Genomic DNA, 14640 nt, shown 5'->3' on the forward strand with positions numbered 1-14640 from the left:
AATCAGGTGTAGAAAAATATGAAATATTTTTACATACAGATGAAAATGATTTTTTGAGAATTTTTTTAAATTTTGTATTCACTGCACCATAAAAGACCTAAAAGTACCAGTGGCCTTAGGTTTTTAAAAATAGCAAAAAAAGTAAACGGTCATGATACATATTCAAATTCATTTCTGAATAGTAAAATGAAAGTACTTCAGTTACTGTGAATGTAGAATTTTTTGCAATGTTAGAAAGCGGTGAAAATTCTAAAAAGGCTATCATTATCCCCTATGGGCCAGGAAATACTACCGTGCCACCTTCAGCCTTTCATCTCATTCCAAGACAGCACATTAACTGTTAAAAGAACGATAACTCTACAAATATAAGAGACTTGTATATTGCTTAAAAGATTTTTAGAGCAGCGTTTGTTTAATCTTTTCGTTAGGCATCTGTAGTCTACATTTATTTCCGTTTGTGTTTGTTTTTCGGCATCAGATACGAGGAGGATTGTTAGAGCTTTTAAGATCACAATCATAGAGTATCGTCCCTTGAATTGGTGTTTGTTGCATCTAAACAATCATTTATATTTATACATTTCCTGCAAATATTATAAAATTAAGTGAGAAATCTTTTTTTTTTAAATAAGTGAATAAATAAAAAAAATAAAAAAATTGCCACATCTCTGGAGTAGCAACTCTTGAATACTTTTTTTATTAACAAATAATTCCCTATAGACTTTATTTCAATAGTTTATTTTACAATATTATGTAGAATACTGTATGTTGTATCATGGAAGTAATATTTAGAGATCCAATATTACTTCCATGGTTGTATCAACTATATATGTTATGTGTATATGCCCCCCTGGGGACCTAATTTGGAAAATAAAATTTATCTTATCTTTATCTTATTTCGACAATCAACGTCAACGTCATTATAATTTACGGCACAATAGAGGTCGATATAAACGACGTGACGACGGGGTGTGAGGGACAAGGTAAGGTTTATTTTAAGGCGAAATGAAATTTAGTGTAGAAAGTTTACAATTTTACAGAAATAAAAACTTTCATCAAATGAAACCGTCGAATGTATTCATATTTCAAATTCAAACATTAACATACATTTGGGAAGTCTCCGCTTTTTTACTCTAAGAGACTTTCATTGGCAATCTATTTCAAACAGATCGAGAAAAAGAAATCTTCAGCATTTCTGTTATTACGCACTTTCCAATATGAGGTTTTGAAAATTCAAGTTAAGTTCATTGAAAGCTTAGCCTATTTTATGACACTTTTTCCTTTCATTAATTTATAAAACATAAAAAAATTCTCACAACGTTTCATAATCAAGTTATAAATTGCATAACTTGTTATTGGATTAACGTAAGAAGTACCATTAAAATGGTGCTAGAGGGGTATTTAATTTCATATATATCTTAAATAATACTATTGTTAATAGTGTACTCTAGACGATGTAATATTATGTTGTTAAATAAAAATATTATTGTAAGTGTTTTATATACATATATGAATAAAATATCAACTACAAAAGGATATTTATTTGAATCGCAAATGAAAATATTTAAACTTACTTTTATTATCATTGAAACATTAAATTAATGTACCTACGTTTTCAATTCACATAAGTAATTGTCCATTTATTGCGATAAATACTTTACTTATCTCACATATTTACAAGTTGAAATTTCTTTACTATCTAACATGATATGTTCTTTTTAAACTTTCAATTGAAATTAAAGCTTGAAATAGAAGGACCATAGTTTGATCGATATTTGTAAACCACAAAGTTATCCACATATGATTGCAGAGTATGTGACGCATTTGTCGTGTTGGTAATACTCGTGACTGCCAAACTCTAAGATTTGATTCTTTCAAATTATTTGGAAACGATCCTCGCAGAAGTAAGTTTGCCATGTTTTATTTAAATTATTTTCAGTTTTAAAATTTTACCCTTTTAGTGATATTCTTTTAAAACTTTTATTTATATTCAGAGTAATACTAAAATAAAATTCGCGTTTATTTCTACATGCTTACTGATGATGGCAAAAAAATAATAAAAAAATGTTAAATATGTAATAATAAAGCTTGAGAAAAACACCACCAAAGTGGTCTGAAAACAAAATAATAATTGGCATCAGTAAGGTGAAACAGCACAACACCTACATATTAGGCTGTAAATAATATATACATGTAGCTTTGGGTAGAAACCAAGATTTGAATGGTATTGTTTATTATAATGTTTAGGGTTGCAACTCTCTTTGGCGTAAGCCCGGTATCACCCGCCTCCTTCCCCCACCCCCCCCCCCCCCCCTCCCCTTTGTGTTGATCTTTTTTTCTAAATATGCACACGTGTTACCCTGGACGTATCAAGCCTTATATTTCACAAGAAGTGTTAAAGGGACCGGAAAGTTGCCCTTGACTATAGCGTGGATGCTTTCTTTATATATATTTATATATAAGTAAGGATAATTTGATTTGTGGTGCTATATAGGTAGTAGAATTGTGACATTGTCAATTAAAACTTTTACTGGCTGTAACAGTAACATTTTGACTTGAAAAATAGAAAATTTTGACATAGCAAATAAAAGAAAATGATATAACACAAGGGAAATTCGGGGTGTTTTTTTCAATTCAGAGCATGTTCATCGGAGCTATCGAGGGACATATATTTTAAAGTGAAGGAAAGGTAAAACTATTTAAGTATCTATCAATTTTATTTGATTATATAATACAATGTACACACTACATTTGTTAATAAAGTTGATTCAAACTTCAAGTTTTCCTTAGTGTTCAAACAGTATCGAAGTAACGAGTTGATTTCTCAAAACCTTTTTGTCATTAAGACGAAACACATCAAAGTGCATATCAGGCCTCGTGTAAACATTTCACAGAATAAAACATTAACGTGTAAACAAAATGAAGTATACTTCCCACTGTTTCCTGAGATACTTAAATCAATGAGACATCCAGGACTAGTATTGCATGCAAGAAAGCGATTTAATTTTGGAAGTTTTGTAAGTTTTGTCACAGGCACACCTGTGAAAAAATAAAACTATTGCACCTTCAACGATGAACAGAAAGAGCAAATAGATCCATAGAAAATTCAGAAATAGCTCTGTTTATCTATTGTTAATTTTGATATTATTTTCTGCTCATTCATTTCATGATTGATACTGAAATTTATGAATATATGTTTTATTTATATAAATGTATGATTAAATTGTGTTTAGTAAAGATAAGTTGCATTATATTCAAAGTTCTATCTTGCGAGCCTCATTTTGAGATTTGATGATCGTAAATGATTTTTTACTGACCGCTATGGTTATAACCACATTTACATATTTAATCGTATTTTTTTATAGAAAATCTGAATAAATATGCTGTTTTTCAAATTCTAATGCTTTTGAAACCGATGAAATGGTTGCATGACAATTTGTTTTCAGTTCTCTCTTTGAGTTTATTGTGGAACATAAAAACTTATTTATTTAAGAAGATTTTTGTATATAGATAACTTGGGGGTAAGCATTATATTAATCAAAGGAAATTTAATTTCAAATTATTGTTTCAGACTAATGAGACACTAAAACTTAATTTATGGAAACACAATGTTTGTTGGTGGGCATGGCTTGAACGTATTTGGTGCTTCTAAACAACAAAATGTTCCATCAACAGTAACGACTACTCTGCATCGACACAGAGGAAGCATGACAAAACTCCAGTTTCTGGGGAGCTTAGTAGAGGATGCTCAGAAGAGAAAACAAGCAGAATCCAAAAGACAAGTAAAAGGCATTCTGAAAAATGCCATAAGTATGCCAAATCTTGCCGAGAACAGTAATAATCCAAAGATTGATCATAAACAACTGCGAAATGTTATCAAAAGACAAAAGCTGGGGATTAAAGAATTCGGACCAATTAGAGCTGTGAAAAAAACAGTAAAATTCAATGACCCTGTTGGTCGCCTTGGTCAAATAGAATCAAAATATAAATTGTGTTCCGAGATTAATTCAGACGAATGTTCAGTAAGAAAGAACAAAAAAATTCAACAAATTTCTTTGCGAAATGCTCAAAACGACGACAAACAAGACAGTTCTAATTTATTAGTTACTGTTGTGTATGACTTAAAACTGAAGGATAATAAACTAATAACAAACAAAGACAGTACAAAAACCAACAACGATAATGAAAAAGCAGAAACTCATGGCGACACCAATAATGTAGACATTTGCAGTCAGGATGTGACTCGAAACAAACTTTCAGATGAACCCAGCAAGAGGGAATCATTTGATAACGGACATGCTCAAAATGGCGAATCATTTTTATCGCATACTGTTATTGCCCCGTTTCTTCATCCGGGGGAAAAACTCAATAACACCGGTAACCAGTACATAAAACAAACTCCAGTCACAGAAGAATCGTCGAACTTAAAACAAAGTGTCACCAAACCAAAAGACAGTGTTGTTGTCATGCGATCACGTGCTAAACCGGTGATGTTTACTCGTTGTGTTAACAATTCAATCCCAATTGCAGACGATCCGGTTCATAATACAACAAACTTTTGTGACGAAGAAAAGACTTCTCATATCATGCAGTGGCTTAACGACGTTAAAAATGAACAAGAACGAGAGGGGTTTTGTACTCTTTTAATGTCAGACGGTGAAATCAAGTATTAAAATAAAACTATTTATGCTTTGTATGTAGGTGTGTGCTTTTATAATAGGGAACATGAATTTGACACCGCTGTCTTATCTCAAAACATGAATTCCAGAAAAAGACGTTTAACAAAAAACCTCTTCTTTTTAAATCAACATCATCATAGTACGGGGCGCCGAATGGGACTCTTGTGGTTTTGTACAAAATTCAATTCTGTCATAACAAAATCATTTTTGTCTTACAAAACTATGTGCTACAGACTTGTTTTGTGAGAACTTCAATTTTGTGATGACAAAATTCATTTGTGTAGACAAAATTCATTTTTGTCATGACAAAATTCATTTTTGTAGACAAAATTCATATTTGTCATGACAAAAGTCAATTTTGTCTAAAAGGTATGCACATATAAACATATTTGCATACAAAATTGACTTTTGTTACCTGATATGGAAATTAAATCACAAAAGTCAATTGTGTGAGGTAAGATTCAATTTTGTGAGACAAAATTCAATTTTGTCAATTTTGTTGAGACAAAAGTCAATTTTGTTAATTTTGTTGAGACAAAAGTCAATTCTGTCAATTTTGTTGAGACAAAAATCAATTTTGTTAATTTTGTTGAGACAAAAGTCAATTTTGTTGAGACAAAAGTCAATTTTGTTAATTTTGTTGAGACAAAAGTCAATTTTGTCAATTTTGTCAATTTTGTTGAGACAAAAGTCAATTTTGTGACGACAAAATTCATTTTTGTGACGACAAAATTCAATTTTGTAACAACAAAATTGACTTTTATGAGACAAAATTGACTTTCGTGAGACAAAATTGACTTTCGTGAGACAAAAATCAATTTTGTTGAGACAAAATTCAATTTTGTTGAGACAAAAGTCAATTTTGTCAATTTTGTTGAGACAAAAGTCAATTTTGTCAATTTTGTTGAGACAAAATTCATTTTTGTCAATTTTGTGTAACAAAAGTCGATTTTGTATGCAAATTAGTTCACAGAAACCAAACTAAACTAATTTGAATACAAAATTGACTTTTGTCGCCCAATTTATTTATTTTCAAATTAGGTAACAAAATTCAAGTCTGTGTGACAAAAATGAATTTTGTCATGACAAGAGTGACTTTTGTCCGCTGATAGATAATTTTGTATGACAAAATTTTAAATTTGTAGTATGATACAAATTTTGTTAAACTGAACTTACTTTTGTTGAACAAAAGTCACTTTTGTCCGTACAAAATTGAATTTTGAGTACAAAACCACAAGAGTCCCATTCGGCGCCCCGTACATAGGACCTATAGTGTTTTGGTAAATGATTGAACATTACATATGTAACAGGAGAGCACGTATCTTCTCTACAAATTCATATCGTCACCACCGTGATTCGAACCCCGGTCGTCTGGGTGACAGTCAGTGCTTTAACCCACTGAGCCAAAGAATCGATTCCCTAGCTCAGTTGATTAAGACTGGCTATATATGTTCTACCTGTACTAAGGGGAAGCAACCCCGCTACACTATTCCCCCGCCACAAGAGTCATCATATCTTCATATATGACTCTTAACAACACAAACCCTAGCTATACTCCAGATAACCATCGTGGATTTTTTAGTTGGGCGCCAAATGTATCCGGAGAGCACGTATCTACTCTACAAATTCATATCGTCACCACCGGGATTCGAACCCCGGTCGTCTGGGTGACAGTCAGTGCTTTAACCCACTGAGCCAAAGAATCGATTCCCTAGCTCAGATGATTAAGACTGGCTATATATGTTCTACCTGTACTAAGGGGAAGCAACCCCGCTACACATATAAAGAAAACGGATTTGAGACCGTTTTTTTTATGCCGGAGCTTGGGCAAGGTCAAATTTCATTTTCAAATAATTACACCATTACAATAAAAGCTGTGGTTTGAATTGCCACGGGGTAAAATGTTTGATGAAATTGGCTGTTCTGTTTAGAGACTTTGGTTTTTGTGCTTTCCCATACATTTGATAATTTTGGCAATCAGAACGGTTTTTTTCGAGCGTAATTCACGAACCTTTAAACAAAACACGTCTTGTGTACTATTTAAAAAAATGTTGTTTCTTCATTATTAATACTTCAACTGGTTATTTCCTCATGATACATTTTTATTCAGAGTTCATCACAAAACAAAGAGCAGTTGCATGGTTTGTTGCAAAAAAATTGAACGTTCAAAGGTACATTGAATAACAAGGACAATGTTCCTAATTGATTCGAATCCGAATATACTATTATATTATAAAAATCTCTGGTTTTATGTTAATTCAGTCTCTCCATATACAGATTTATTCAACTGACTTTTTGAAATATTTCTTAAGTGAATTTGAAAGTCAAACATCACATTTGCCAATATAAAATAATACTTAAATATTTTTATTAATATTTTTATGAGAGTTAATATGGACAAGAGTACTTTCGTCACAGATAATATCCGTATTTATAGTAAGTCTTATTGACATGACATGTTATGCCCTATGTATTTTAGGATATGTATATATACATACGGTAGACATAATCGATCACATACCAAGTTTATAATATATTTATTTATGCACTGCAGAACAACATTTTATTGTGAAAAGCCAATAATGAAAGCATAATAAAATTACAATAAAAACTCTAATTTATCAGCCCAAAAAAGCTCAAATATCGATTTCAATTACGTCAACCGATTTCGATCAACAAAATAAAGTTATAAGTAAATACATTCTTTAACAATTGAAATTGTATAAATTCTTCAAACTTGATTTCCTGACATTTTTCTATGGTTCAAATAATAAGTAATAAGAATAACGAGAAAAATCATGAAATAACAATGAGAAAATGTATCCATCTAAATGACGTAGATGTTTTACAACTCTAGGTCGCCGTATGAAATAGTGAATTCTGATGCTCTCAGAGCTCTCAGACTCTACCATATGATATATTGTTCACTTATTGTCATTATTAACAATATGCATGATATATTTCACATTTTATACACTTACGCGTATCTTGACACCTTTACATGCAACCTTACAATACATACGAATAATAGTATCCATAATGCTACGTACATTTGCCAATTTTGTAATTTTTGTTTTGTTTTAATTTTCTCTCTCTGTGTCGGATGACAACTCAATTTAATTTAAGCAACATCCTGTTCATCATATTTAGAATCTTCGATGTAGAGTTGCTGGTAACTTGGTAAAGTCCCCCCCCCCCGGGGAGGAACATAAAGACTGAACAACAAATGTCCTTAACTTCTAGTACAAACAGAAAAATGATGTTTGTATGCATGGAATTTAGTTCCATTGCAAAATTATAAACCAAATTTACACCAAACTGATATAACCTGCCACCTTAACGCTTTGTTTGTGAGAAGGGAGTCGGTAATATTACATGTTGGATGTTTGATCAGTGAATCTGTTAAAAAATCTTAATTATTTCATGGATTTTGTAAAATTCCTGATTTCACAAATTTCCTGTAAATAAACTCATCATAGATACCAGGACCAAATTTTGTATATACGCCAGACGCGCGTTTCGTCTACAAAAGACTCATCAGGGACGCTCGAATCCAAAAAATTTAAAGAGGCCAAATAAAGTACGAAGTTGAAGAGCCTTGAGAACCAAAATTCCTAAAAGTTTTGCCAAATACAGCTAAGGTAATCTATGTCTGAGGTAGAAAAGCCTTATTTTTTTCCAAAAATTCGAAAATTTGTAAACAGTAAATTTATAAATATAACCATATCAATGACAATTCATGTCAGCACAAATAGTAACATACATATGATAGGTCAGTTTAATAATCATATCAGATTTTCAATCATACAGGTATATTTTTATTAACGAAAACTTAAAGTGAACGCTATATTCGGTTTGAAAGATATAACTTTTTAATATTTATACGATAAAAGTCTTAGTTAAGTTAATACTTTCATGTTTTCTGGTCTGTGTGTCCGTCCGTCCGTCTGTCTGTTCGTTTGTCCGTTTTTCCATTCGTCCCGCTTCTTGTTAAAGTTTTTGGTCGAAGTAGTTTTGATGAAGTTGAAGTCCAATCATTTTGAAACTTAGTTAACATGTTCCCAATGATATGATCATTCTAATTTGTATGCCAAATTAGAGATTTTATCCCGTTTTTACGGTTCATTGAACATCGAAAATGATAGTGCGGATGGGGCATCCGTGTACTTGGGACACATTCTTGTTAAGTTATATATTTAAACCGATTCTTATAATACAAAATACGAAAAGCGACTAAAGAACGACAATTCCAGTATAAAAACACTACATAGAACACTAAAGACTGAGCAACACGATTCCAATCATAAGCTATAGGAGAGTGTGTAGATTATATTTCAATGTCACAACCGTTTCTTTTTCATGAGAGGTTAAAATTCGGTGACAAGTCTTATTTGGTGGTGTAACAATCAATGGAAAGATGATAGGGTGATTGGAACATTTCAGTGGTCATCTGTAAATCTGGCCAATATGATTGTTATACATAGCGTAAAATATACTTTTAATAATCAATAGGAACTCGTGGTTCAATAACTTCCTTGAAAGAAGTAAATAAAGGCAACAGAAGTATACATCTGTTCAAAACTCATAAATCCATTGGGGAAAAAAATCGGGGTAACAAACTAAAACCGAGGGAAACGCTTTAAATATAAAAGGAAAACAACGACACAACACTAAAATGTAACACACACAGAAACGAACCGAGCATCAGACGAAATCCCACGAGAATAACAAATATAAACATCAAAACCAAATACATGAATTTGGGATAGACAAGTACCGTGACACGTCTTATCGCAATGTGAATTTACACTCAAAAATAAGAGAAAAACAAACGACGCAACAATATCATTCAACTGGAAAATATAATTTTCATGTACATGCATTGCATACATTAACGATACATAAAGAAGAAAAGATCACAAGGGAGATTGAAGATACCAATGGGACATCCAAACTCTTAAGTGACAAAGTCAAAATCGAAAAACGCCATAAGACAAACAACATTCTTCATACCAACATAAAAATCTAAAGACTGTGCAACACGAACCCAATAATGAACCAGGTTTTATTTCGTTTCCCTGACAGGTAATCTGATCTGCTACCTCCACATATGTGTGTTACTTAAAAAAGTTCAACTTTGGTGAAAATTCCCATTCGGTCATGTTACATTCGAGGAAATGTTCGCTTCTCAATCGACCCTCGTTTTGAGATGTAAGTCAAGATGAAAACACAACTGTATACATTATTTTAAGTTTGATAGATATATTGATGTACTAGTCACAACACTATTAAGCAACGCAAATATAAAGGTAGTCCTAACAAACACACAGCAATACACACAGTTATTAAACTTATTAATATAGAAGTCCAAGACCGATGTCTTAATAGCTTAAATCGCGAATTAATTTATACAGAATATTTAACGGGTGAACGTGTTGGCTTGTTGACCGAAAAAAATTGTCTGGGAAAAAATATATTGGGAAATGTATTTTATAACGCTTGAAGTGGATAATGAAATTAAAGATTTGTGGAGATCTATTTTTCTTCTGTGATTATCCTTCAAGAGATTTGTATATAAAAGAGGGACGAAAGATACCAAAGGGACAGTCAAACTCATAAATCTAAAACAAACTGACAAAGCCGTGTAAACTCATCACAGATACCAGGTTTTTAATTCTGTATTTACTACAAACGCGCGTTTCGTCTACAAAAGACTCGTCAGGGACGGTCAAATAAAAAAAAGGTTAAAAAGGTCAAATAAAGTATGATGTCGAAGAGTATTGAGGACCACATATTCCTAAACGATTTGCCATATACAGCTTAGGTAATCTATTTCTAAGGTAGAAAGCTTAGTATTTCAAAAATAAATTCAAAGTTTTGGTAAACAGTTAATTTATATCAATGACAATTTATGTCAACAGAAGTTCTGACTACTGGGTTGTTGATACCCTCGGGGAATTGAAACTCCACGAGCAGTAGCATCGACCCACTGGTTTGAATAAACTCATCATAGATGCCAGGATTCAAATTCTGTATTAACGACAGAATACACACGAATGAGACGAATAAGCCTGGATGAATTGCATACAATACTTTTTTGTTTAAATTAATCAACTTTTATTTCACCTTAATAAATTGCACATTCAAAAAATTATAAGTAATAAAAAGATAACATATCAAACAATTAGTGTTTTTGAGTTGACTTTAAAATAAATAAATAATAATAACATCCACCCTTTAGACGCTATGCAAGTTAGTCTCTGGATGTAATAGATTTTTGGGGTACAAAATAAGATATTGCGCCTTCATATCTGATATCACATCATTTTTATATCACTAAAACTCTAGAACCATTGGGAGCAGGCCTTCTGTTAGAATAATATAAATCACATGCGCAATCAATCTGATGAATGAGACAAAATATAATAATCATAGGTGCTATCAAAAATCATAAGTCGAATTAAAACAAACAAAATCATCAACAAGACAATGTAAAAAAAAACGATTTAAAGAAAGAAAACAATAAAAGAACACTTCACAAAAACTAAAAGTTTAGGAACACGGAGCCTTTTACAACCCAGTAATGACATCATGTGCACCGGAAGGATAAACATTTCTTGTTCCACTAGTTGCTCAATTGATGTTGCAATTGAGGAAAAGGTAAGATGTTACGACAAGTGGAACATGTCAGCTGTACTTAAAGACACAAATATTCCATAAAAGTCAACGAAATCATTATGCTGTCCGAATATTTACCAACAATTTACTCCAACTTAATAATTTGCAATCCTTCATTCGATAGATTCCTTGTGTATAGTAACCTGCTTCAGGAAATGAAACGTGGACCCTGGAATAGCTTATCAACTGGGAGATATATAGAATCATATTCAAAACAGTGTTACCGACAAACGTTCACCTAATCTGTCCCAGTCAATGGGATAAATTAGGTCGTCAATCAATGGCCAGGACCACACTGTTTTGAATATGATTCTAATCCATATCCAGTGCTCCACACAAAAAGAGGAATAAAAAAAGCACACAAGTCTCTTTTGTCGTTAACAAACAAGATTTTTTTTATCATCTGCCGTTTTTCTTTGTTCGTCCTTTTTATTTAAATGAGCTTTTATGTTAAATTTCATGTTCTTTTTTTCAGCTGGCTTTACGAAGTTAAAATGTGCGTATGTTGTTTCCCTCCGTTTTAGTAACTCTAATTTATTTTCTCTCTATTTATTTATGACTTTTGTACAGCGGTGTATTACTTTTGCCTTTCTTAAGCAAGTCTTCAATTTTATAAAGAGAACATAAAGATTCCCCATCGTATAATATGCACATACTGTAAACGTACATCATCATCCTAATCGATGTCGTTCTTTTTTCTGTACGTTTCCTTTTTTTAGTTTACATGTAGTTTAGCTACATTATATAATACATGCTCACCTGCTTATTTGTTTTCTTTCTTCCTAGAAGTTCCTGTAAAAAGTCCGCCTCATAAAGGAACAAGTCGGCAAGAAGAGGGACACAGTTTGTATCCATGGGAATACAGATTAGAAAACCCGTCAATATACCGTTGTTTTTAATGATACTTATACATTTTATGTACTTGTATCCAATACAGTGATGGCTGATTAATTTTTTTTTGTCTTTGGTTGAAATTCTAAAGAGACATGAACTTGATTTATGATTACCAAGGATTTCCTTTTAGTAAGTGTCTTGGGGTTTATGTTGAGTTTGCAAGTGAATTTTCAATATCTTACTCATTTATCAAGCAGTTTATGTAATGTAGTTTTGCACAAAAACGATATTGTTTGTGACTTAATCTGCGATGACAACACCATATTTGGTATGTAGGAAGGACAAGTGTTTTGCAACATTTGGGTGTTTAAAAGAAGGCTGTAGCATGGGTATCAAAACACCCATTCAGTTTCTCAATTCTAATGTGTATCAACCAACTAACAGCTTAATCAATTTGAAAAGAGTATCTATGTCTTTTTTCTCGAATTTAATCCATAGCTTGGGATAATCCTTGATTACGGTGTTTTGAAGTTGTATATAGAATAGATGGATTAAGGTTCAAGATATTTCAGCTATTTGAGATAACTCATTTCGGAGAGAAGTGTTAGTAACAATGTTTAGATCAAGAGTTTTGAAATCGCAGTAAGCTTTCACAGTGTTAATGTCTTGACAAAACGTTTAGGTGTATGAAAAAAGTAAAATCACAAAAATACTGAACTCAGAGGAAAATCAATTCGGAAAGACAATAATCACATGGCGAAATCAAATAACAAAACACGTCAAATCGAATGAACAAGAACTGTCATATTCCTGACTTGGAAAAAACCATTTTCAAATGTAGAAAATGGTGGATTAAACCTGGTTTTGTAGCGATAACCCTCTCACTTTGATGATAGTCTCATCAAATTCTGTTATATTTACAATGATGCGTAAACTAAACAGACCAGACACAATAAATAAAATAGTCAAAATATGGGTACAGCAGTCATCAGTGTGTTACAATTTTAAAAGGAACAATTTAACAGAACACAAAAAAATGTCGATCTATCTACAATAGTTATCAAATGTACCAGGATTATAATCTAGTACGCCAGATGCGCGTTTCGTCTACATAAGACGCATCAGTGACGCTCATATCAAAATATTTGTAAAGCCAAACAAGTACAAAGTTGAAGAGCATTGAAGATCCAAAATTCCAAAAAGTTGTGCAAAAAACTGCTAAGGTAATCTATGGCTGGAATAAGAAAATCCTTAGTTTTTCGAAAATTTCAAAGTTTTATAAACAGGAAATTTATAGAAAAAAAATGACCACATTATTGATATTCATGTCATAACCAAAGTGTTGACTACTGGGCTGGTCATACCCTCGGGACGAAACGTCCACCAGCAGTGGCATCGACCCAGTGGTGTAAATAGTTATCAAAGGTACCAGGATTATAATTTAGTACGTCAGACGCGCGTTTCGTCTACATAAGACTCATCAGTGACGATCATATCAAAATATCCACTAGCAGTGGCATCGACCCAGGAAAACACATTCATTGATTTGCGTGTCTGATGTCAGAAAATTTTATACGTCACATAACTTTGTCGTTAAATGTATATACGAGTAGGGAACTAAAAGGGTTTTAAACATGTTAAATATGTTTTATTGCAAAAGAGGGGCAAAAGAAACCAAAGGGTCATTCAAAATAAGTTGCGAAAAAAAACCTCGTCAACGCCATGACTAAACAACGATATGTACCAAAACCAAACAAAATATTCAAAACAAAACACAGAAAGCTAAAGGTTTAGCAACAATAACCCCACAAAACCATGGTTGTTCTCATGTGTTCCGGATCATGATGCTTATGGGGCACTGATTGAGTTGCTCATGTATTTAAAAAAAGAATAGTGATAAGTCCAGTTTGGTAAGTCACATAAGGAAAAGCGGACAGGATCTAGTTGTTACGACAATTCGAACATATGTGTCGTCGTCTTTGAACCCCATATTTCATAACGTTCATCCAATTTATGTTGGTGCCTTTTGAATTTTGTAAGAATTATTTCAACTTCACCAAATGCAGCTCTTGGTTTCATAGCTATCTTGTGAGCAGTTATTATCTTTCAAGTGAATAAGGATAGTAAAATCAAGTCCTAGGATAAAGTAGCAACTGAGCGATATATACTCCATGTACAAGCGCTGCTTTAATGTATGTTGTTACATAGAAATTAAAAATTCACAATTGGGATGCTCAAATCATTTCTACTGTCTTAAAGTTTTGTTCTCTATCATTTCAATTTTATATGTTTGGCGGATATGAGAATAATTTGCTGTATCTGTTATATCAATTATTTCAAGTTTGATGGGCTAAATAAGTATAAAAGTAGTCACCAAATTATTTAGAGAGAGGACATCATTTATATTGAGAAAAGTAGAGTTAATTTTAAAGATAATGCTAGCTTTATGATT

At 32.2% G+C, this 14640-nt stretch overlaps 1 protein-coding gene across 3 annotated transcripts; it reads left to right on the forward strand.

Moving 5' to 3' along the window:
• Positions 1 to 935: 935 nt before the first annotated feature.
• LOC134716360 (uncharacterized) lies at positions 936 to 4695 on the forward strand. Of its 3 annotated transcripts, none has more exons than XM_063579321.1 (2): positions 936 to 980; positions 3569 to 4695. In XM_063579321.1, the coding sequence occupies exon 2, from the start codon at positions 3606 to 3608 to the stop codon at positions 4668 to 4670; it is 1065 nt and encodes a 354-aa protein (XP_063435391.1). In that variant the 5' UTR covers positions 936 to 980; positions 3569 to 3605; the 3' UTR covers positions 4671 to 4695. The 3 variants fall into 3 exon arrangements, with proteins under 3 accessions (XP_063435391.1, XP_063435390.1, XP_063435392.1); XM_063579320.1 differs by lacking the exon at positions 936 to 980 and adding an exon at positions 1617 to 1901 and having other exon boundaries at positions 3569 to 4694; XM_063579322.1 differs by lacking the exon at positions 936 to 980 and adding an exon at positions 2636 to 2686.
• The last annotated feature ends 9945 nt before the right edge of the window (positions 4696 to 14640 follow it).

Source organism: Mytilus trossulus, chromosome 4 (genome assembly GCF_036588685.1).
Source record: "Mytilus trossulus isolate FHL-02 chromosome 4, PNRI_Mtr1.1.1.hap1, whole genome shotgun sequence".
Taxonomy (NCBI): domain Eukaryota; kingdom Metazoa; phylum Mollusca; class Bivalvia; order Mytilida; family Mytilidae; genus Mytilus; species Mytilus trossulus.

Coding starts and splice junctions, on each gene's coding strand:
- LOC134716360 (XM_063579321.1), top strand. CDS start 3,606: ATGTTTGTTGGTGGGCATGGCTTGAACGTATTTGGTGCTTCTAAACAA.